The sequence below is a fragment of the Sus scrofa genome, chromosome 13, assembly GCF_054392235.1.
Source record: "Sus scrofa isolate SSC_HxYL_T2T_F1_AM1 chromosome 13, Sscrofa_HxYL_maternal_Yorkshire_Landrace_v2.0, whole genome shotgun sequence".
Taxonomy (NCBI): domain Eukaryota; kingdom Metazoa; phylum Chordata; class Mammalia; order Artiodactyla; family Suidae; genus Sus; species Sus scrofa.
The window spans coordinates 33744722-33769559 of record NC_139395.1 but is presented as its reverse complement, the minus strand read 5'-3'; the positions used below and the strand labels follow the sequence as shown (position 1 = coordinate 33769559).

The 24838-nt window shown below is 43.4% G+C and overlaps 1 protein-coding gene across 5 annotated transcripts in view; it reads right to left on the bottom strand.

Moving 5' to 3' along the window:
• Nucleotides 1–760: 760 nt before the first annotated feature.
• CRTAP (cartilage associated protein) overlaps nucleotides 761–24838 on the bottom strand; it is a 58113-nt gene continuing 34035 nt past the window's right edge. For 2 of the 5 annotated variants that reach the window (XM_021071557.2, XM_084987630.1), the window contains exons 7-10: nucleotides 10446–10574; nucleotides 6717–6862; nucleotides 4660–4743; nucleotides 761–1900 (exon numbers count right to left, since the gene is read on the bottom strand). In XM_021071557.2, the coding sequence (XP_020927216.1) occupies nucleotides 1847–1900; nucleotides 4660–4743; nucleotides 6717–6862; nucleotides 10446–10574 (413 nt within the window). In that variant the 3' untranslated portion in view covers nucleotides 761–1846. Of the gene's footprint in view, nucleotides 1901–4659; nucleotides 4744–6716; nucleotides 6863–10445; nucleotides 10575–20895; nucleotides 24003–24838 lie in introns of those variants that run through there. The other 3 variants (XR_014822681.1, XR_014822682.1, XR_014822683.1) reach the window with 3 other exon arrangements.

The window sequence follows — 24838 nt, the reverse complement described above, 5'->3', positions numbered from 1 at the left end:
AGGCCAGGCTAATGCTGAGCCCATGAGGTCTCAACCCAGGACTCTTCTAGATGCTTCCAAGAAACACGCTCAGGGAGGCACTGGGTTGAGGTTGCCGAGTGCAGCCTGCACACTGAGGTTTCATGCTAAGTTTGGAGGGATCAGTCCACCTTTTTTTTTTTTTTTTTAAAGATTGGTTAGATTTCCTTTGAAATAAAAACTTAGTAACTTGATTGCATAACCTTCAAACGAAGCCAAGAGCTGACCATGTCGACCCTACTGTCCCCAGGGGACATTGCTAAGATGGGGGCGGCCCCAGGGAAAGATGAGAATGGTTAGGGAAGGCCTCACCAATAGGTGACAGCAGAGCAGAGGCCTCAGGAAGCTGGTTTCAGGGCCAAGCGTTCCAGGCAGAGGGGCAGCATGTGCTGTGCCCTCAGTGAGGATGTGCTTGCTGTGGTCAAGAGACAGACAGCAAGGAAGCCCAGGAGAGGTGTGGGTAAGGGGCAGAATGGAGGAAGGCAAGTGTACATGGACCGAAGGCTCAGCCTTGCCGGCCAGTGAAAAATCACTGGCTTCTACTCGGAGTGACATGGGAGCCGTGGAGCAGAGCAGAGCCTGGGCTGGCCTGTCACCACGCTTCCTGACCTCTTTCCCTGCTTTATTTTCCTCCATAACAATGATCACCCTCTGATGCCTTGTATATATTTACTCTTGTTTATTTGTTGTCTGTCTTCCCCTGTAGAATATAGGCTCTAGGAAGGCAGGGATTTCCTTTTCCTTTTTCTTTTTGCTTTCTAGGGCCCTACCTGAGGCATATGGAAGTTCCCAGGATTGGGGTCAAATCAGAGCTACAGCTGCTGGCCTACACCACAGCCCCAGCCATGTCAGATCTGAGCTTTGTCTTCGACCTACACCACAGCTCACGGCAACGCCGGATCCTTAACCCACTGAGCGAGGCCAGGGATTGAACCTGCATCCTCATGGATACTAGTTGGAGTCGTTTCTGCTGTGCCACCACGGGAACTCCCAGGGACTTTGTTATTCTGTGCAGGATGTCTAGTGCCCGGGTCAAGGTCTGGCACATAGTAGGTGCTCAGTAAATATTTGTTCAGAGAATAAGTGAAACCAGCTTCCCTCTGCTTCCTTCCATTTCCAACTCTGAGACTTACAGCGGAGCAATGTCCTCACATGGGATCGACCAAGCATTGTGAGCCTCTGGAGCTGCGGGAGTGCTGAACCAAAGCCACATTTCTATACTCTACACCATCTACCCAACTTCTTTTTCAGTGGCTGCCAGAAATGATGCAGGTCAGACCATGTGCAGACCATCATGAGGCCTTGAGAAGGTTGGTCTTTGTCCTCCCCATCTTTGCTGGATCAGCGGATGGGGAGAAAGGAAATCAAAATCTGGAAAAGCAGAAAATCTCAAGTAGGCTTTTTATAATTCCCATCTTTTAGGTGTATTTTTCTTATTTAAAAAATAATACTGATTTTTCTGGTAAAACACAAACCATAGAGAAGTGTCCTTCTAACCAAAATGGTGACTTTCTCAGGTATACAAATGGAGAAGGCAGGTGTGACAATGGGAACACAGGTGTGGACATGGGGGAGGCAGGTGTAATGATGGGGAGACAGGTGAGAAGATGGGGAGACAGGTGGGAAGATGGCAGGGCGAGCGTGGCTATAACTCGGCAAGTGTGGACACAGGGAAGGCAGGCTCAACCCTGGTTAGATGTAGTGAGAGATGGGGGCTTCCCTTTCGCTTCACAGAGTAAAGAGAGGCTCTGAGGTATCAACTATTGGGAAAAGGAAGACGAAGAATCTGTTTCCTGAACACCGAGGGGAAGTCTCTCTGGCTGCTGGACTAGCTGGTCTCCTCCAGCTCCAAGAGGTCGTCCACGTATTCCACGACCTCTCCCTGTAAGAGACATAAGACACCTCTGTTAAGGGGGTACCTGACCTGAAAAGTGCAGAGACTGTTTTCAAGGGGCCACTGCTAGCTGCTTGCCTAGCTGGGGCAGCATTTCTCCCCTGCCCTTGGGCCCAGAGGATCGGATATCTCCCTGGGAGGGACCTGGCTTCCAGTCCATGTGAAGCTGGAGTCAAGACCCCCTGTGGGAAGTGGGGGTCCAGCACCCTCTGAAAGACCCTGTTTAGTCCCTCTTCTTCTATGCACTCCTCCCCCAGCCCCTAACAATGACCCCACAGAACACTTTCTGTCTGTTCCCTCTCTGTGCTGATCACCAAATCACAAGCGTTTCTGGCTATGTCTGCAGCATGCAGAAGTTCCCAAGGCCCAGCAGTGATGACACAGAACCCTTAACCTGCTGAACCACCAGGGAACTCCACCACAAGCTTTTCAAGGACCAGGACCCAGGTTCTTTTTCTTCTCCAGAGCTTGGTACACACAGGTCTCAGTAAACCTGCTAGAGGATGGATGGCTGTGTGTAGGCATGTAACTGCTGGTGCAGCTGAAGCAATCCTGCCACTCAAAAGAGAGATGCTTGGGTACAGGGGACCCACCTGTCCAATGTTGGTACAGGAGCGCCCCCTGCTCACTTCTTCTGCGACCAGCCTTTAGACTCTACCTGAAACAGCTCAGCACACTTTCCAGTTTCCTTCTCTGTGTCGATTTCTCTCCCACGACCCACCGGACGCACCAGCGGATGACACCCATTCCGTTTACTGTAGAGGAGGAGGGAATGACCAAGAAGGCCAAGCTCCCCTCCCCACAGACCAGCCCCACCAATGGCGACCACCCCCTGCTAAAGCCTGGCCTCCTTCAGAGGCCTTGGTCTCAGGCCAAGGGCTTACTTGCTCCTTTTGATGTGTTAACACAGAGAGATCATAAAATCTCTCAGTATTTGAAAATAGTTATAAAATCTATCAAGTACTTAAGACATAAAAGGGGTATTATTATTATTATTGTTGTTGTTGTTATTATTATTTTGTCTTTTTAGGGCCGTACCTATGGCATATGGAGGTTCCCAGGCTAGGGGTTGAATCGGAGCTGTAGCCACCGGTCTACGCCACAGCCACAGCAATGCGGGATCCAAGCCCTGACTGCGACCTACACCACAGCTCATGGCAACGCCGGATCCTTAACCCACTGAGCCAGGCCAGGGATCAAACCTGCGTCTTCAAGGATGCTAGTCAGATTCGTTCCACTGAGCCATGACAGGAACTTCAAGTCTTATCATTTTTAGCAAATGCTTCTACCTATAGAGCGAGGGGTCAGACCAGAACAAACCACTGCTCTCTTTAGCTCCAATGGCTGGCAAGTCCCTAGCTGTCTCAGAAAGCATTTTCTATTTTGTTCCAAACGTACCTCTCTGAACGCTACCTCTAGTGACCATTTTTCTGTGACTAGGCTGCTCCACCACAGAATGCTCCATAACCAATACAATCTTTGTCAAAAAAGGAGGAGTTCCTATTGTGGTACAGCGGAAAAGAATCCAACTAGGAGCCATGAGGTTGTGGTGTAGGTTGCAGACACGACTTGGATCCTGTGTTGCTATGGCTGTGGCATAGACCAGCAGCTGTAGCTCCAATTTGACCCCTACCCTGGGAGCTTCCGTATGTCACAGGTGGGGGCATAAAAACCAAAAAAAAAAAAAAAAAGAGTCAATTGGAGTTCCCTGGTGGCCTACTGAGTTAAGGATCTGGCCTTGGCACTGCTGTGGCTCAGGTTTGATTCCTGACCTGGGAACTCGCCATGGGCACAGCCAAAAAAAAAAAGACAGCTGAGGAAGACTTAGGAATTTCAAGCAACCCCAAAAGAAATGCCTAATTTACAAAAAAAAGAAAAAAAAAAAACTGACAAAAATTGGGATGTGGGTTTCCCAGTGTTTCAGAGTGCTGAGTTACTTGAAAATTCACTGCGTTTTTTTTTTCTTTTTCTTTTCTTTGTCTTTTTTTGCCATTTCTTGGGCTGCTCTCATGGCATATGGAGGTTCCCAGGCTAGGGGTCGAATCGGAGCTGTAGCCACCAGCCTACACCAGGGCCACAGCAACACGGGATCCGAGCCGCGTCTGCAACCTACACCACAGCTCACGGCAACGCCGGATCGTTAACCCACTGAGCAAGGGCAGGGATCGAACCCGCAACCTCATGGTTCCTAGTTGGATTCGTTAACCACTGCGCCACGACGGGATTTTTTATAAAGTTAAAAACAATGGTTGGGGAGTTCCTGCCACGGCTCAGAAGAAACTAATCTGACTATGAGGATGCAAGTTCAATCCCTGGCCTTGCTCAGTGGGTTAAGGATCCAGCATTGCCATGAGCTGTGGTGTAGGTCACAGACACAGCTCAGATCCTGTGTTGCTGTGGCTCTGGTGTAGGCTAGCAGCTACAGCTCCGATTCGACCTCTAGCCTGGGAACCTCCATGTGCCGAGAGAGTGGCCCTAAAAAGACAAAAAACAAAAACAAAACAAAAAAACAATGGTTGGATGGCTCCATACTCTGTCAGGAAAAGTGGGGCTTCGGTCTGGGTTTCTTAGAAAGCCTTTCTTGCCCAGGCCAGTGATCCAACTTGCCTTAAAACGCCCACAGAAACTGTTTCTCAAGGGCCCCTTCTGTTTCTCATTTCAGGGACAACTTGGCCTTCTAGTGATTGCAGCAAAGATGTGAGTAATATTTTCTCTTAGCCAGACATGTGCGAAACATGAAAACTTACCTCATCATCATCCATTATGTTTTCCTTAGCAAAGTCATACAGCTCTTTCTGGAGTGTAGTCACATTAAAGAACTGAACTGCTTCCTGTTCAGACACAAACAGAGAACAGTTTCTATGACCAGCCTTTTAATGTGAGAACTGGGGTAGGGGCAGGAAGGGAGGCAGGGTATGGGATTTCTTTGAGAGGTGATGAAAATGTTTAAAATTAAATAGTGGTGATGGCAGCACGGCTCTGTGGATACACTAAAACTACTGAATTGCGCACTTTGAAAGCATGAATTTTACTGTATGTGAATTAGATCTCAGAGGGGCCAAGTCTGAGTGAATGAAAGAGAGAGTGTGTGCTTGTGCGTGTGCGCCCACTGGCCAGGCGCTGAAGCGGAAGGAAGATGTACGTATGGCAAACCGGGACAGCAGGCAGAAATCCCCATGAAAGTACAAGCTAAGGGAAGGTTTGAAAAGATTTTCTGAAAGTGTGATATATAATCCAGGGATTTCCCTGACAACACAGGCAAACCCGAGTTTGTCCAACAAGAAAATGAATGATCCATCTGTAAACGAGCCTGCCATGGAGCTGTTTTTTTTTGTTTGTTTGTTTTTTAAAGATAAATGAAAAAGGTATACAAATAATAAATGTTGAAGAAAGGATGGAGAAGAGGGAACCCTCCTACAATGTTGGTGGGAATGTAAGTTGTAGTAGCCACTATGGAGAATAGGATAGCGGTTCCTCAGAAAACTAAAAACAAATACTACATGGTCCAACAATCCTATTCCTGGGCATACATCCAGAGAAAACCATAATTCAAAAAGATATGTGTATCCTAATGCTCACTTCAGCACTATTTACAATATTCAAGACATGGAAGCAACCTAAATGTCAGTCAACAGAGGACTGGATAAAGATATGGTACATATAAACAATATATTACTCAGTCATAAAAAATGAAATAATAACATTTGCAGCAACATGGATGGACCTAGAGATTATCATAATAAATTAAAGACAATATCACATGATATCACTTATATGTAGAATATAAAAAAATGATACAAATGAACTTATTCACAAAACAGAAACACTCAGAGACAGAAAACAAACTTATGGTTACCAAAGAGAAGGGAGGAGGAGGAATAAGTTAGGAGTTTGAGATTAACATAGACACACTACTATATATAAAACAAATAATCAACAAGGACCTACTGTAGAGCACAGGGAACTCTACTCAGTATTCTGTAGTGACCTATCTGAGAAAATAATCTGAAAAAGAATGGATATATGTACATGTATAACTGAACCATGTTGCTGTACCCCTAAAATTAACATGACATTGTAAATCAACTATACTCTAAAATAAAATGAAATTTTTTTTTTTGAAAAGACAAAGTAGGTATACAGGTGTGACATGAAAAATGTTCACTATGAAACTGTTAGAAAGACAAAGGAAGTTGCAAAACAGTATGTAAAGTAAGATCTAGTTTTTTTTTTTTTAGGGCCACACCTGTGGCATATGGAGGTTCCCAGGCTAGGGGTCCAGTTGCAGCTGTAGCTGCCAGCCTACACCACAGCCACAGCAACGGGATCCGAGCCGCATCTGTGACCTACACCACAGCTCACGAGCAACACCAGATCCTTAACCCACTGAGCTAGGCCAGGGACTGAACCTGCAACCTCATGGTTACCAGGTGGATTTGTTTCCATTGTGCCACAACAGGGAACTCCAAGATCTTGTTTTTGTAAAAACAAATACATGCTGCATTTATGTTAAAAGTATAGCTGTACAGCAGGATGAGGAGAAAATAGGGGATTAAGTAAAACAGGGGATTACTCACTCCTAAGTCAAATATTTCTATAATGTTCGAAATCTGTAGAGTTTTTACTGATTCAGAAATGAGAATATGAGAATAAAACAGTAAAATGTTAAAAGACAAAATAGCTATAGAAAAAGCTGTTTTCCTTCCTTTCTGAAATAACCCTTCCCTTAAGGTGCAAAGCTATCTCCTTAAAGTAGGGTGAAGAGGAGGGCAGGAAACGCTATGCCCGGTCTGCTGGCACGTACTGGTCTGGGCTGGAAATGCTCATCCGAAAGCCCCCACTTGTCCCTGTGGTACTGGTAATACACCAGGTTCTGCTGCATGACCTTGTCGTTGTGATCGAAGAGCAGGTAGCTGACGGCACAGGGGGCCGCGTTCTTCAGGTCATTCACTGGGCAGGAGAAGAGGAACAGGAAGTCAGCCAACCTCTCAAAGCTACAGCTTGAAGCACAGCTTCCTAAAGAAAACAATCACGAACAAGCCCTTCCTCCGAAGCCCCTCCTTCCGAAAACCTGCAACCACACGAATCTTCCCTGGGTGGGCAGATCGCAGATGGGTCTCCATGGCAACCTGGAGGCCGGTTTTAAAAAAGAGAAGTTCCTTTAGGCAGAAGCCTTGGCAGGAATGCCTAAAGTATTGCCCACGGGCCTTGGTGACCCAGGCTGGTGTCACATCCCTGGAGCCTGAGCAGGCTGGGTCCCAAGGCTGGACTGTCATAGGGCGAAGGAAGGAAGTGGCAGAAAATGAGTCCCTGCTTGCATGTGCAGGGCCTGGTCTCCTCTGCATGGGACATGATCTTTACATCCAGGGGGGCCCTCCTACAGCTAAACCAAGCCGAATGAACCCAAAGGATGGTGTACCTTCTGGGCCGGGAGAGATGTGAAGTCACCTGGTCTCCGCATCTCCTGGTGGTGGGCTTCTCACCTCCAGCCTCCCTCCCTGGAGTCGCCCCACTTTTAGAAGAGGGGTTTCACAGGGGGTGGGATATGTCTGGGATTTGTTTAAGGGGTGAAGGTGTTTATTCGGGCACATTCCACTTGAATTTACAACCCAGAAACACTACTTTTACTAAAATTGGTTGCCTGAGTAACCAGAGTTGGGCATGAATAAATCCTGCCTTCTAGTGGCCATTTCCTGTAATAACAACTTTAAAGCCAGTCCTTAGAGGCAAGAAATACTCACAAAGGGGCAGGGGGCATAAGTAACATCTGCCCTCAAGCAATATCCTGGGGGAGGTAACCTAGAAAGCATTCAAGCCTGGGCAGTCTCTCAAGAAGCCAATTTCAAGAAGTAAATTTTACTCACGCTGTTCACCCATAATCCAGAAAGCAAAGATTTCCTGGAGAGCAGCAAGAAAAGCTACTTTTGGTTTTCCAGTGTTTATGTTTTTGCTACAGTTTCAGATATGCAGGGTGGTTTACGGAGCAGGTAGGGATTTGAGAGGACTGACTGGTGAGCCGCCAAAGGCTGGAAGCATCTGGAACACTTCTAAACTCTAGTGTTCTGGCTTGTGCCCACTGAACCAAGCCTGCTCAGAGGCTGGAAGACCCATGTTTCCAAGTCCATCACTGGGCTAGCTCCCTGAGATGTCAGCATGGACTCTCAAGAAAATGAAACAAAAACACAAGCTATATTTTCATCACACAGAAGGTCTAGAAACTGTGAACCCAAGATAGGCAAAGTGTTGATACAAATTGAAGCTGGGAAGTTCCCGTTGTGGTGCTGCGGAAACGAATCTGACTGGTATCCACGAGGATGCGGGTTCAACCCCTGACCTCACTCAGTGGGTTAAGGACCCTGTGTTGCTGTGGCTGTGGTGTAGGCTGGCAGCCACAGCTCCCATGTGACCTCTGGCTGAGTGATGGGCACACTACAGTTCTTTATACCATCTTCTCTCATGTATGTTTTTATTTTTATCTTTATTTCTGGTCACAGCAGCATGTAGAAGTTCTTGGGCCAGGGATCAAATTGAGCCACAGCAGTGACAATGCCAAATCCTTAACTGCTAGGCCATCAGGAACTCCTTCTAATGTATTTAAATTTTCACAAGTTAAAAAAAACAGGTATGTGATTTTTATAATTCTTATTAAAATAGGGCTTTTCCAAGTGAGGATGACCATAAACTAACAGCACCAGGGTGGAGGTAGGGGAGAGGGAATGGGAACAGGTGGTTTGCTTTCTGTGTTTCTCTGAGACATTTGGTTCACTTAAATATGCCTTTTTGAAAGAAAACACTTATATTAAAAAAGAGGGCTCTTCAGAGTTTCCTTGTGGTGCAGTGAGTTACGGATCTAGCATTGTCCCTGCAGCGGCTCAGGTTGCTGCTGTGGTACAGGTCCCATGCCTGCTCTGGGAACTTCCACATGCAGCAGGCACAGCCCCCCTCCCAAAAAAAAGAGGGCTCTTCATAAGCAAAGACAGTGCCAAACAGAAAACTGCCCCCTCTACGCTAGAACACAGTCAATCAGTGTTTGCTGGGGACAGTGCTGTGAGCTCAGTACTGCCTCATGTGAACATGTGTTCACATTACACAGGACGAGACTCCTGTCCTTTATGCTAAATAAATAATCCTTTACCAGACACTTGGTACCAGAGTGACAGTGGCAAATAAAAACTCATCCTTCTCACCATGAAAGGGAACTTCTGGGAAGGGACACCTGATAAGAACACACCTCCTGTTGATCTCAGAAATGTCCCAGCCAAGGGACATGTCACTGCATGAGGCTCTGGCTGCTCTAACATCAAGTTCACTGCTGAGAGAGGCCGGTTACATTCTTCAAAAGATCTACTGTGAATGACAGTTGCAGAGACTCTCAAGGACAAGCTTGATCAGCAGCAAAAATCTGAAATATTTTAAATTTTAAAAATAAAAAATAGGAGAGAAGGAAATTTTTTTTCCTTTTTTTTAAGCTTCATCAGGCAAGGCTTTCAGTGTGTCCTGAAAAGGACAGGAGGTAGAGTTAAAAGGTTGGTGGGTGGGTGGCTGTTGCGGGCAGAGAGAATCCAACCAAGAAGAGAATGGCCACAGTGGGGAGGGAGGGCTGTGGAAACCAAGTTACCTGTCATTCCTCCCAGGATTTCCCTGAATCCCCAAGACTGGCCACCCCAGAACTTGAATGGCAGTCTCGGGGATGCTAGCCAGACACCTGTCACTGGATCCCATCGGTTGGCAGAGTCGCTCCCACTGCAGCTGACTCTAGTAACCTCAAGTGCTTGTCACTGAACCCTGGAGGTACACGCTGCTCAGGCAAATGGCACATGACAATATCAGTTATAGTGAGAGGAGGAACAGACAGGCTTGGAAGTCTGAACCTGGAGCCCTTTCTCTCATTTGTTCCTCTTTGTCTACGTGGAAGGTTCTGATGGATAACCTCCAATTTCAGGCCAAGGGAGGACCAACTGCAGTGAAACTCGTAGAGTGAGGAGTAAGGCCAGTGATATGGAGAAAGGCAAAAAAAAAAAAAAATGATATAAAAGCTACAACACTAATATAGAGTCTGCCATGTGCCAGTGCGTGAATTCCCTAAGTATTCCACATCTATCAACACATTTAATCCTCACGACAGTCTTTCAAGGTTAGTACCATTATTTCTCTACAGATGCAGAAGCTGAGTCTTTTTTTTTTTTTTTTTTGTCTTTTTGTCTTTTTGTCTTTTGTTGTCGATGTTGTTGCTATTTCTTGGGCCGCTCCCGCGGCATATGGAGGTTCCCAGGCTAGGGGTCCAATCGGAGCTGTAGCCACCAGCCTACGCCAGAGCCACAGCAACGCGGGATCCGAGCCGCGTCTGCAACCTACACCACAGCTCACGGCAACGCCGGATCGTTAACCCACTGAGCAAGGGCAGGGACCGAACCCGCAACCTCATGGTTCCTAGTCGGATTCGTTAACCACTGCGCCACGACGGGAACTCCAGAAGCTGAGTCTTAGGAGGATCAAGTACCAGGCCCAGATCTCCTAGAAGATGATTACTTACACTTATAATAGGCAAACTGCAAATAATGATACATGGTAGCCACAAATTTCTCCACTGGATAGCCTCCTATAACTGGGGTGAGGTTCTCTTCACACTGGATTTTGCATTCCAGAACTTCCACATAATGATCTGAAAGAATACACAAATTTTCAGAGCAGTACCTCCATTATTTTCTTAATACCACACCTGCCCTATCCCCTAAATGATAAAGGTCAAAATGATAGGTGATAATGATAGGTGATAAAAAATAAAATATTCACAGCACTTATGATTAAGGGCTAAAATCTTTCATAAACAAAGTTTCCTTGAGACACAAACATCATATGCTATCACTTATATGTGGAATCTCAAAAAAGGATACAATGAACTTCTCTGCAGAATAGATACTCACTCACAGACTTTGAAAAACTTATGGTTACCAAAGGAGACAGGCTGTAGGGGGAGGGATGTGCTAGGGGTTTGGGATGGGAATGCTGTAAAATTGGATTATGATGATCGTTGTGTGACTATAAATATAATAAAATTTATTGTTTTAAAAAATTTTTTTAATTAAAAAATTAAAGTTTCCTAAAACCAGTGAGAAAAAGACAAATGCCCACTATAAAAATAGCAAAAGGATGTTACCAGAAAATTATAAAATGGCTAATAAACATTGTGAAAAGATGCTAAAACTCATTTGTAATTAAGAAATATAACCCCACCTATAATAATGTAAACTGTTACTCTGGCAAAATGTTTAATATTTGAAACACCCAGTGTTAGGGAGAAAGTGGTGAGACTCACACTCCCGTATTCTGTTGATAGGAGCAAAACAGGAACAAATTTTTGGAGAGCAATTTGGCAAAATTTATCAAAGATTAAAATATGCATATTCTCTGACCCAGTAGTCTCCTTCTGGGATAACTTTCTTTAGAAACAGGCAGTCATAAAAAAATAAACTTAGGAGTTCCTGTTGTGGTGCAGTGGAAAAGAACCAACTAGTACCCATGAGGATGCAGGTTCAATCCCTGGCCTCACTCAGTGGGTTGGGGATCCAGTGTTGCCGTGAGCTGCCATGTAGGTCACAGACATGGCTTGGATCCTGTGTTGCTGTGGCTGTGGTGTAGGCCAGCAGCTGCAGCTCCGATTTGACCCCTAACTGGGGCAAATTTCCATATGCAGCAAGTGCGGCCCTAAAAAGCAAAAAAAAAAAAAAAAAAAAAAAGAAGAAGAAGAAGAAATTAAAAAGAAGAAAATAAACTTGGAAACCCCAAATTCCAATCAATAGGATGATGATTAATAAGTTATGGTACATACAAACACACAAAATTGAATCTACATAGTCTTTAAAATAGAGTACATGACAGGGAGGGAGCGGGATGTTTTGGGAGTTTGGGGTTAGTAGATGCAAACTGTTGCATTTGGAGTGGATAAGCAATGAGATCCTGCTTCATAGCACAGGGAAATATATCTGGAACAGATGGATCTAAATATAGAAACACAGAAAGATGTCAAGGACCACATTTCCCATACTCCTCTGCAGTTAAGTTGGGGCCATGTGACTAAGGGAGCCAATGAGATGTGGATGGAGGAGTTTCCCTTGTGGCGTAGTGGTTTACGAATCCGACTAGGAACCATGAGGTTGCAGGTTCAATCCCTAGCCTTGCTCAGTGGGTTAAGGATCCAGTGTTGCCGTGAGCTATGGTGTAGGCTGCAGATGTGGCTCAGATCCTGCGTTGCCATGGCTCTGGCGTAGGCTGGTGGCTACAGTTCCGATTAGACTCCTAGCCTGGGAACCTCCATATGCCACGGGAAGTGGCCCTAGAAAAGGCAAAAAGACAAAAAAAACCAAACAAACAATTGATCGATATTACTTCCAGGACTGATCCCTAAAAACCTCTCACATGATCCTTGGCCCTTCCCTTTTCTGCCTTCAGGGAGCCAGAAGCAAAAGACTCCAGGATGATGGTTCACATCTTGCCAGCAAGACTGTGGAGGAATAGGCACTCTCACACATTGTTGGTAGGAATACAAAATAGTATCTTAAGATACAATTTACAGAAACACTCTTTTGAACTATCAATCCCACTGATGTTGACTTTGCAAAACATACTTCCATACTTAGTAAAAAACAACCAAACAAAAACCTAAAATTTTCCATTGGCACTCCCTGGTGGCCTGGCAGTTAAGGATCTGGTGTGGTCACTGCTTTGTTGAGGGCTCAATCCCTGGCTAAGGAACTTCCGCGTGCCACAAGTCATCTTAGTCTGGAAACATCTGTCCACAAAATATTAAATTCAAAAGGAAAAACAGTAATTACATTGGGGAGAAACTGTAAAGCACCTTATCCAAATGCTTAAAATTTAGTATCACATCTGATGTGATACCCTGAGAAGGACACTTCTGTAAAGTTCCAACTCAAGGAGTTCCCATCGTGGTTCAGCAGTTAACAACGAACCCGATTAGCATCCATGAGGATGCGGGTTTGATCCCTGGCCTTGCTCAGTGGGTTAAGGATCTGGTATTGCCGTGAGCTGTGGTGTAGGTCGCAGATGCTGCTCGGATCCTGAGTTGCTGTGGCTGTGGCATAGGCCGGTGGCTACAGCTCCAAATGGACCCTAGCCTGAGAACCTCCATATGCAAGGATGCGGCCCTAAAAAAGACAAAATTAAAAAAAGAAGAATTGGTGAATCTAGGTCAGGAGTATGTAAGAGTTCTTTATACTAATTTTGTAGCTTCTCGTTAAGTTTGAAATTAATTGACCCCTAAGCAACACAGGTTTGAACTATGAGGGTCCACTGCACAGATTTTTTTAGAATGGTCAATACTACTATGCTACAAGATCTTTGGTTGGTTGAACTCCCAGATATGGAACCAAGGATACAGAGGAACCATGGATACTCACTTTTTCCCCTGCCAGAGGGCTAGCATTCCCAACCCCTACGTTGTTCGAGGGTCAATTGTATTTACAAGTAAAAAATAAAAATAAATAAAAATTTTAAAATAAAAAATCCCAGAGTTCCTGTCGTGGCTCAGCAGTTAGTGAACCCAACTAGCATTCACAAAGGATATAGGCTTGATCCCTGGTCTTGCTCAGTGGGTTAAGGGATTGGTGTTGCCATGAGTTGTGGCTCGGATGCAGAGTTGCTGTGGCTGTGGTGTAGGCCGGTGGTTACGGCTCTGATTGGACCCCTAGCCTGGACACTGCCATATGCCACAGGTGCAGCTCTAAAAAAACTAAAAGACCTAAATAAATAAATAATCCCTAAATATCTATCTATGTGTATCTAAGGCATATTAAAGATAAATAGATATCTCTTCTTAGTTTTGTCAAAACAAACAAAAAATCTTTAAGAAGTATAAGCAAGAAGCTAATAAAAATGGTACTCTTAGTCCCCAGCTCAGCAGGTTAATCTGATTAGTATCCATGAGGATGAGGGTTTGATCCCTGGTCTTGATCAGTGGGTAAAGGACCCAACTTCGCCACAAACTGTGGTGCAGTCACAGATGCAGCTCATATTGGCGTTGCTGTGGCTGTGGTGTAGGCCAGCAGCAGCAACTCTGATTCCACCCCTAGTCCAGAAACTTCCATATGGCCTAGATAGAAAGAAAAAAAAAAAAAAAGGTTCCCTTGGGGGTAAGTGGAACAGAACAAAGAAATATGGATGGAAGCAAGGCTTCTCAGAGTGTGATGATTTAAATAATTTTGACTTGGGAGTTCCCCGATGGTGCGACAGATTAAAGATCTGGCATCTCTCCTATGGTATAGGATTGCCCTCTGGTCTACAAATGTCCACAGGCTGTAGGCACAAAAAAAAATAGAGTTAAAAAAAAGGTTTTGACTCTTAAACGTATGAATATTCTATATATTTAAAAGAAACTAAACAATAAAAAAGAAACACAAAGCAACCCCCCAAATTGAAAATATACTAAAATAAATGTAAATTGGTACACAGAGAAAAGAGGTCACAGTAACTGAGTACTCTTAGTGGGATATAGTGTAAGGCAGAACTGTCTAACAGAAATACAATGTGAGCCATGTATGTAATTTTTAATTTTCTAGTGGCAACATTAAAAAAAAAAAAAAAAGGAGGAGACTAAGATAGTGGAATAGAAGGACTGAGGCTCAACTTCTCTCCTAAAAACAACAAAATTCACAACTAAAGGCTAAACGATCTTCAACCAAATAGACCAGAAAGCTTAAAAAAGATATCCTACTCCAGAAGAAAAAGAGGAGGACACATCAAGAGGTAGGAGGGGCGATTTCACGATATAAACAACCCCATACTTCCTGGGTGGGAAGCTCCACAGACTGAAAACTAACTGGTTCACAGAGACTCACCTACAGGAGTGAGAGTTCTGAGCCCCACATCAAACCCTCACGTGTGGGGATCTGGCACTGGGAGAAAGAGCCCCTGGAGCATCTGGCATTGAAGGCCAGTGGGGCTGTGCACAGGAGCTCCACGGGACTGGGGGAAAGGGAGAACCCACTCTTAAAAGGCACACACAGACATTCATGTGCACTGGGTCCCAGGGCAAAGCAAAGTCTCCATAGGAATCTGGGTCAAACCTGACTGCAGTTCTTGGAGGACATCCTGGGAAAACAGGGGTGAATTCGGCTTGTTGTGAGGGAAGGACATTGAAGGCAAAGCTCTCAGGAATATTCAGCAGTTGCCTTTCTCTGGAGGTGGCCATTTTGGGAAAATCTGGCCCCACATATCAGCCAGTGCTGAGAAGCCCAAGGGCAAACAACAATCCAGGTGGGATCACAACCCCACCCCTCAGTCAGCAGGCTACCTAAAGACCCCTCAGGTACACAGCTTCCTCTAATCACATCCAGAGATTAAGCCCCACCCACCAGAGGGATTAGAATCGGCTCCACCTACCAGTGGGCAGGCATCAGCCCCTCCCATCAGGAAGCCTACAGCTTCCTACCAACTTCAGCCACAAGGGGGGCAGACATTAAAAGTAAGAGAGGCTACAACTCTATTATCCTTAAAAAGGTCATCATACCAAAAACCTACAAAAATGAAAAGACAGAGAACTATAACTCAGATGAGGGAGAAAGGAAAAACCCCAGAAAATCAGCTAGGCGATAAGGAGATTCTCAGCCTCCAGGAAAAAGACTTTAGACTGTTGATGCTGAAGATGATGCAAGACGTTGGAAATAAACTGGAGGCAAAGATGGAAAACTTACAGGAAACACTGACCAAAGAGATACAAGATATAAAACTTAAACAAGAAGAGATGCAAAATACAATAACTGAAATAAAAAAATCACTAGAAGCAGCTAACAGCAGAATACAGGAGGCAGAAGAACGAATAAGTGAGATAGATGGAGGACAGATGAGTGGAAATTATGGATGCGGAACAGAAAAGAGAAAAAAGATTGAAAAGAAATGAAGAGTCTCAGAGAACTCTGGGACAATGTTAAACACACCAACATCCGTATTATAGGGGTGCCAGAAGGAGAAGAGAGATAGAAGGCGACAAAAAAAATATTCCAAGAGATAATAGCCGAAAACTTCCCTAACATGGGAAAGGAACCACTCACTCAAATCCAGGAGGCACAACGAGTACCATATAAAATAAACCCAAGGAGGAATACACCGAGACACACATTAATCAAACTGACCAAAATTAAAAACAAAGAGAAAATCTTGAAAGCAGCTAGGGAAAAGAAACAAATAACATACAAGGGAAGCCCGATAAGGTTATCAGCAGATTTCTCAACAGAAACTCTGCAGGCCAGAAGGGAGTGGCATGATATACTTATCATGATTAAAGGAAAAAACTTCCAACCAAGATTACTCTACCCAGCAAGGCTCTCATTCAGATTGGAAGGAGAAATCAAAACCTTCACAGATAAGCAAAAGTTGAGAGAATTCAGCAACACTAAACCAGCCTTACAACAAATACTAAAGGAACATCTATAGGCAGAAAAGAACAAGAGAAGAAGGAAAGGAAAAAGAGCAACAAAAACAAATCCAAAGCAATTAATAAAATGGCAGTAAGAACATACATATCAATTATTATCTTAAATGTGAATGGACTAAACGCCCCAACCAAAAGACACAGACTGGCTGAATGGATACAAAAACAAGACCCATATATATGCTGTCTTCAAGAGACCCACTTCACTTCTAGGGACACATACAAATTGATAGTGAGAGGATGGAAGAAAATATTCCATGCAAACAGGAATCAAAAGGAAGCTGGAGTAGCAATACTCATATCAGACAAAATAGACTTTAAAATGAAGAATATTTTAAGGGACAATGAAGGACACTACATAATGATCAAAGGATCAATCCAAGAAGATGTTATAACAATTTTAAATACTACGCACCCAACACAGGTTCACCACAATATATAAGGCAACTGCTAACAACCTTAAAAGGAGAAATCGACAATAACACAATAATAGTAGAGGACATTAACACCCCACTTACAGCAGTGGACAGATCATCCAGACAGAAAATCAATAAGGAAACACAGGTCCTGAATGAAGCATTAGACCAGATGGACTTAAGAGATATTTATAGGACATGCCATCCATAAGCAACAGAATACACATTCTTCTCAAGTGCACATGGAACATTCGCTAAGATTGATCACATCCTGGGCTACAAATCAAGCCTCAGTAACTTTAAGAAAACTGAAATCACATCAAGCATCTTTTCCAACCACAATGCTATATGACTAGAAATCAACAACAAGAAAAAAACTGCAAAAAACAAAAACACGTGGAGACTCAACAACATGCTACTAAACAACCAATGGATCACTGAAGAAATCAAAGAGGAAATTGAAAAATACCTAGACGCAAATGACAACAAACATATGACACTCCAAAACCTATGGGATACAGCAAAAGCCATTCTAAGAGGAAAGTTTATAGCAATACAAGCCCACCTCAGGAAACAAGAAAAAGCCCAAATAAACAAGCTAACTTTACATCTAAAGCAGCTCGAGAGAGAAGAACAGACAAGACCTAAAGTTAGTAGAAGGAAAGAAATCATAAAGATCAGAGCAGAAATCAATGAAATAGAAATCAGGAAAACCACAGAAAAGATCAATGAAACAAAAAGCTGGTTCTTTGAAAAGATCAACAAAATTGATAAACCCCTAGCCAGACTTATCAAGCAAAAAAGAGAGGACTCAAATCAATAAAATTAGAAATGAAAAAGGAGAAGTAACAACAGACACCACAGAAATACAAAGGATCATGAGAGACTACTATATGTAACTATATGCCAATAAAATGGAAAACCTAGAAGAAATGGACAAATTCTTAGAAATGTACAATCTTCCAAGACTAAACCAAGATGAAATAGAAAAGATGAATGGACCCATCACAAGAACTGAAATTGAAACTGTGATTAAAAAACTTCCAACAAACAAAAGTCCAAGACCAGATGGCTTCACAGGCAAAGTCTATTAAACATTTAGAGAAGAGCTAACGCCTCTCCTTCTGAAACTATTCCAAAAAATTTCAGAGGAAGGAATACTCCCAAACTCATTCTATGAGGCCACCATCACCCTGGTACCAAAACCAGACAAAGATTCCACAAAAAAAGGAAATGACAGGCCAATTTCACTGATGAACATCGATGCAAAAATCCTCATCAAAATACTAGCAAACCACATCCAACAATACATTAAAAGGATTGTACATCACGATCAAGTGGGGTTTATCCCAGGGATGCAAGGATTCTTCAATATCCACAAATCCATCAGTGTGATACACCACATTCACAAACTGAAGAATAAAAACCATATGATCCTCTCAACAGAAGCAGAAAAAGCCTTTGACAAAATCCAACACCCATTTCTGATAAAAACCCTTCAGAAAGTGGGCATAGAGGGAACCTACCTCAACATGACAAAGGCCATATATGACAAACCCACAGTGAAAATCATTCTCAATGGGAAAAGCTGAAAGAATTCCCACCGAAATCAGGAACAAGACAAGGATGTCCCCTCTCACCACTACTCTTCAACATAGTTCTGGAAGTCCTAGCCACAGCAATCAGAGAAGTAAAAGAAATAAAAGGAATCCAAATTGGAAAGGAAGAAGTAAAACTATCGCTATTTGCAGATGACATGATACTATACCTAGAGAATCCTAAAGACTCTAACAGAAAACTGTTAGAGCTTATCCACGAATTTGGCAAAGTCACAGGATACAAAATGAATACACAGAAATCGATGGCATTTCTATATACTAACAATGAAAAAGCAGAAAAGGAAATTAGGGAAGCAATCCCGTTTACCATCACACCCAAAAGAATAAAATACCTAGGAGTATCCTACCTAAAGAGACAAAAGACCTGTACTCTGAAAACTACAAGCCACTGATGAAAGAAATCAAAGATGACACAAATAGATGGAAAGATATACCATGCTCGTGGATTGGAAGAGTTAATATTATCAAAATGACTATACTACCCAAGGCAATCTACAGATGCAATGCAATCCCTATCAAATTACCAAGGACATTTTTCACAGAACTCAAACAAAATATTTTAAAGTTTCTTTGGAAGCACAAAAGACCCAGAATAGCCAAAGACATCCTGAAAAAGAAAAATGGAGCTGGAGGAATCAGGATCCCCGACTTCAGACTATACCACAAAGCAACAATCATCAAAACCATATGGTACTGGCACAAAGACAGATATATAGATCAGTGGAACAGGATACAAAGCCCAGAATTAAACCCACACACCTACAGCCAACTCATCTATGACAAAGGAGGCAAGCATATACAATGGAGAAAGGACAGCTTGTTCAATAAGTGGTGCTGGGAAAACTGGACAGCCACATGGAAAAGAATGAAATTAGAACACTCCCTAACACCATACACAAAAAATAAACTCAAAATGGATTAAAGACCTAGATATAAGACCAGACACTATCAAACTCTTAGAGGAAAACATAGGCCAAATACTCTCTGACATAAATGACAGCAACATCTTCTCAGATCCAACTATCAGAGTATCGACAATAAAAAGAAAAATAAACAAATTGGACCTACTCAAACTTCAAAGTTTCTGCACAGCAAAGGAAACCCTAAACAACACAAAAAGACAACCCACAGAATGGGAGAAAATCTTTGCAAATGAATCAACTGACAAGGAATTAATCTCCAAAATTTATAAACAACTTCTGCAGCTCCATACCAAAAAAACAAACAACCCCATCAAAAAATGAGCAGAAGATCTAAACAGACAGTTCTCCAAAGAAGACATACAGATGGCCAAAAAACACATGAAAAGATATTCAACATTACTCATTATTAGAGAAATGCAAATCAAAACCACTATGAGATACCACCTTACACCAGCAGAATGGCCATCATCAAAAGTCTACAAACAATAAGTGCTGGAGAGGGTGTGGAGAAAAAGGAACCCTAGTACATCATTGGTGGAATTGTAAATTGGTGCAACCACTGTGGAAAGCAGTATGGAGATTCCTCAGAAAACTAAACATGGAATTACCATTTGATCCAGCAATCCCACTCCTGGGCATCTATCCAGAGAAAACCATGACTCGCAAAGACACATGTACTCTGATGTTCACTGCAGCACTATTTACAGTAGCCAAAACATGGAAACAACCTAAATGTCCATTGACAGAGGAGTGGATCAAGAAGATGTGGTACATATACACAATGGAATATTACTCAGACATTAAAAGGAATGAAATACCGGCATTTGTAGCAACATGGATGGACCTAGAAATTATCATGCTAAGTGAAGTCAGCCATGCAATGAGACACCAACATCAAATGCCTTCACTTACATGTGGAATCTGAAAAAAGGACAGACTGAACTTCTTTGCAGAACAGATGCTAATTCACAGACATTGAAAAACTTATGGTCTCTGGAGGAGACAGTTTGGGGAGTGGGGGATGTGCTTGGGCTGTGGGATGGGAATCCTGTGAAATCAGATTGTTGTGATCATTATACAACTACAGATGTGATAAATTCATTTGAGTAATAAAAAAATTTAAATTAAAAAAAAAAAAAAAACTAGAAGGAAACAACTCACAATTTTTTTTGGCTGTGCTCAAGGCATGCAGACATTCCCAGGCCAGAGACCAAACCTGCACACAGCAGTGACGACGTTGGATGCTTAACTCACAAGATGCTTAACTCACAAGGCCACCAGGGAACTCCACTTTTATTTATTTATTTATTTTATTTTATTTTTGTCTTTTAAGGCTATATAGCCACTGGCCCCTGCCACAGCCACGGCAATGCCTAATCCTTAACCCAATGTGCGAGGCCAGGGATCCAACCTGCGTTCTCATGGATACTAGTCAGATTCGTTTTTGCTGAGCTACAACATGAACTCCCACATTAATTTTAATAATATATTTCATTTAACCGAGAAACATCCAAAATATTATCATTTTAACATGTAATCAATATAATAATTATTGAGATAGTCATTATCCTTCTTGTACTTTTTCTACAAAATTCAGTGTCTATGCTATGCTCTTAGCATGTCTCCATTTGGACCAGTCACATTCAAGTGGCCAAGAGCCACAATTGGCTGATGGCCGCCAAATGGCACAGATCTAAGAACCATGAAGACATCATAAAGTCACCCAAAAGTTTTCTTGTTAGTGTTTATACTGGTGTAATACATTTGAAACCATTTTATATACATTCTAAGAAAAGCAAATAGGAGTTCCCACTATAGTGCAGTGGGTAAGGGTCCTACTGCAGAGACTCAGATCACTGCAGAGGTGAGGGTTGGATCCCCGGCCCAGTGCAGTAAAGGATCCAGCATTGCCAGAGCTGTGGCGTAAGTCACAGCTGCAGCTCAGATTCATTTTCTGGCCTGGGAACTTCCATGTGCCATGGGTGAGGCCATTAAAAAAAGAGAAAAGAAGTAAAGAGGCCATGCCATTAAAAAGTATGATTTTCACTGTAAGGAAAAAGTACACAAACAAAAAGTCAAAGTATGTAAGAAATACTCTGTAGTTTTATATTTGTTCAGTTTGGACCGGAAACGGCAACAAGAACTCAGATGTAAACATGTGAATCATGAATTCTTAAGTCTATTTCCAATTCAAACCTAAAGAGATGTATGTAAGAGGTCAGCGATTTACTGCCCTGGATCCCCCGCTGTGGCCTTGGGCTAGTGCATCCCTTTATTTGACGGTTATCGCCCCGCCCCTCCCTTCCTCAGTTGCAGCCTTTGAGAGACTCCTTTGGGCTACCTGTTCCTTCCTCCTCCCTTCGGCCCAAGAGATCAAAGCTCAGCTACGGGCACTCTGGGGTTCTGTACCACCCCAGGCGTTCCCCTTCACCCATACTTCTGCAAATCTCTCCTTATCTCTGATGTGCGTATGCTATTTCTAGTCAGGATATGATGAATACAGAAGCAGACTTATTTTTCACAGTCTATCCCTTTTGTAGGACTTCAAGTCCCCTGCAAAGACACAGAACTCAAAGCCTCTGGCCAAGACAAGAATTTCCTGACCCTTATCATCACCCCACCCCTTTCATTGTAATGCCCTCTCCCTGATTTTGAGCAACCTGGCCTACTCCTTCATAGCCCCTACCAGGAAAGGTATGTGGCCCACTCCCCACCCTGCCCCTACTGGGGCCTTATATACCCCAAGCCAACCAGCAAATGTATCCTAAGTCCCCTCTTTCCCCAATCAATCAGCAGGTCAACAGATGTATCATAGGACCTCTCCTCTCCCTGGGCCATAAAAACAGACACCACCACTCAACCATTCGCTTGGGGTGGGCCTCCCTGATCATCAGGAAGTCTTCCTGCTATGCTAGCACCCTCTCTTATCTCAATATATCTTCTTCCTCTTCACCTCACTATGCTGGAAAATTCTTTTTCTGGACACCTTTGTGCTTCACATTCAATATGATCTACTTATATTAACTATCAAAAATAAAGCTTGCGATTAAATATAGGTAAGACAGGTGAGACACTATTTCACTAGAGTTAAGAGGAAAGACTACAGGCAGAACCTCTGTGCTTGCCCGCTTGCCTCTCTCACAAGTGTCCTATCTTAAATCTATTTCTCGCCTATTACTTTGTCTCTTGCTGAATTGCTTCTGTACAGAGGCCTGGAGAACCTGAACCTCGGTGAGTCCAGACACCAGAACTGCTATTCTAGGCAATAACCCGGAAGATCACTATTATGAACATTCCAAGATCTCCTGACTCCAGCTCTGATGACTAACATCCTCTCAAAGAAAGAAGAATGCATGTTTGTCCCAATCCTGATTCCTATTTGAAAACCTGCTTTTCTACTTTTTACTATAAAACCCCTCACAATTCTTTCTAATGGGGGGTGGGGGGTGCACAGTCTTTAGGGCATTATCCTGTAGTGACCCTCCTTTGCCTGGCAAAACAATAAAGCTATTTTTTTCTCCTTTACCCCCCTGCCCCCCCAAAGAGGTAAGACTATAGTCAGAACTCCTGGGTTCAAATCCCAGCCCCTCTGCTGAGGACAAGAAGCCCAAGACTTGGGGAGTTGGGGGAGATAAATTAGGAGTTTCGAATTAACAGATACATACCACTATAAACAAAATAGTTAATCAACAAGGACCTGCTGTATAGCACAGGGAACTCTACTCAATATCTTGTGATAACATATAACAGAAAAGAATTTGAAAAATAATATATCTATATGTATAACTGAATCACTTTGCTGTACACTTGAAACAAAAACAGCACTGAAAATTACCTATATGTCGATTTCAAAAAAAAAGATAAAGCAGCAGCAGCACAGGACTTAACCTCACAATGCCTCAGCTTTCTCAGCTGTAAAGTGGAAAAGTTTTGGTATCTTTCCCATGGCATTGTAAAATTGACATAACACCCATAAAGAGCATAGAGCAGGGCCTGGTCTATAGTTAGAGCTCAATAAATGTTTTATCTTTCCAAAAAATATTTTGTACCTATAGTTGAAACACTGCAGCCACAAGCAAGCACCCTCTTGCACCCCTCCCTCTCTTCTGTGTAGGGTGTACTCCTGATACCAAAGCAGGAAGGGAGGCTGGATGTGTGTTGGTGACAGATGGTGTGTGAGATCCAGATGTGAGCATTAGCAGTTGCCAACATCACAGACATTGTACACCTCCTGACAGGAGACCCCAACACTAGCTAGGATGTAGTCCTGCCCCCCAACTCCCCCCCCCAAAAAAAATCAAACCTGAGCCTGGGGAGTTCCTGTCCTGGTTCAGTGGAAACGACACTCTGACTAGCATCCATGAGGATGCAGGTTCGATCCCTGGACTTGCTCAGTGAGTTAAGGATCCAGTGTTGTCGTGAGCTGTGGTGTAGGTCACAGACTCAGCTCAGATCCAGCATTGTTGTGGCTGTGGCTGTGGCAGGCCGCTACAGATTTGATTCAACCCCTAGCCTGGGAACCTCCATATGCTGCAGGTGCCCAGCCCTAAAAAGACCAGAAAAAAAGAAAAAAGAAAAGAAGGAATCCCCATCATGGCACAGCAGAAATGAATCGACTAGGAACAATGAGGTTGCAGTTCAATCCCTGGCCTTGCTCAATGGGTTAATGATCGGTGTTGCCAAGAGCTGTGGTGTAGGTCACAGACGCAGCTCCGATCTGGCGCTGTTGTGGCTGTGGCATAGGCCGGCAGCTACAGCTCTGATTAGACCCCCAGCCTGGGACCCTCCCTAAGCCATGGGTGTGGCCCTAAAAAGGACAAAAGGAAAAGAAAAAGAAAGGTACTTTGTGGAAAAAAAGATTCATGAACAAAAAATGATTAAAAACAACCAACCAACCAAACAAAACTCACCCTGGATTCAATAGCTGTAAAAGAGCTGCCCACCACAGCGTTTCTGGGAACCATTAACCATCGCAGGACAGAGACTCCCAGTGGCAGACAACACTCAGCCCAATCCCAGATTTATTTGACCAGGATTCCGTTTCTGCAAGGTGTGGTCTGAGGATATGTGTTCCCAAACCATCTGGAGACATCTCTTGGCCATTTCTCATTCTCTGAAGAATTGCTGCCTATTAAATGTTAAGGAGAAAGTCTAGGGCTATCAATGTGTTTCAAATTTTCTTTCTTCATGTGTTTCCTTGGTTTTCTAACTTCCTAAAATGAGCACACATAATTTTATCTTCAGAAAAAAATGTTTCTGGGAGTTCCCTGGTGGTGTAGTAGATAGGACATGGCACTTATACCGCTGCGATCTGGGTTTAATCCCTGGTCTGGGAACTGAGATCCCACATCAAGCCACTACACAGCATGGTGGAAGGAAGGGAGGGAGAGAGGGAAGGAGGAAGGGAGAGAGGAAGGAAGGGAGGGAGGGAGGAAGGAAAATAGAGATGTTTTGGAGTTCCCGTTGTGGCTCAGTGGTTAACGAACCGACTAGGAACCATGAGGTTGTGGGTTCGATCCCTG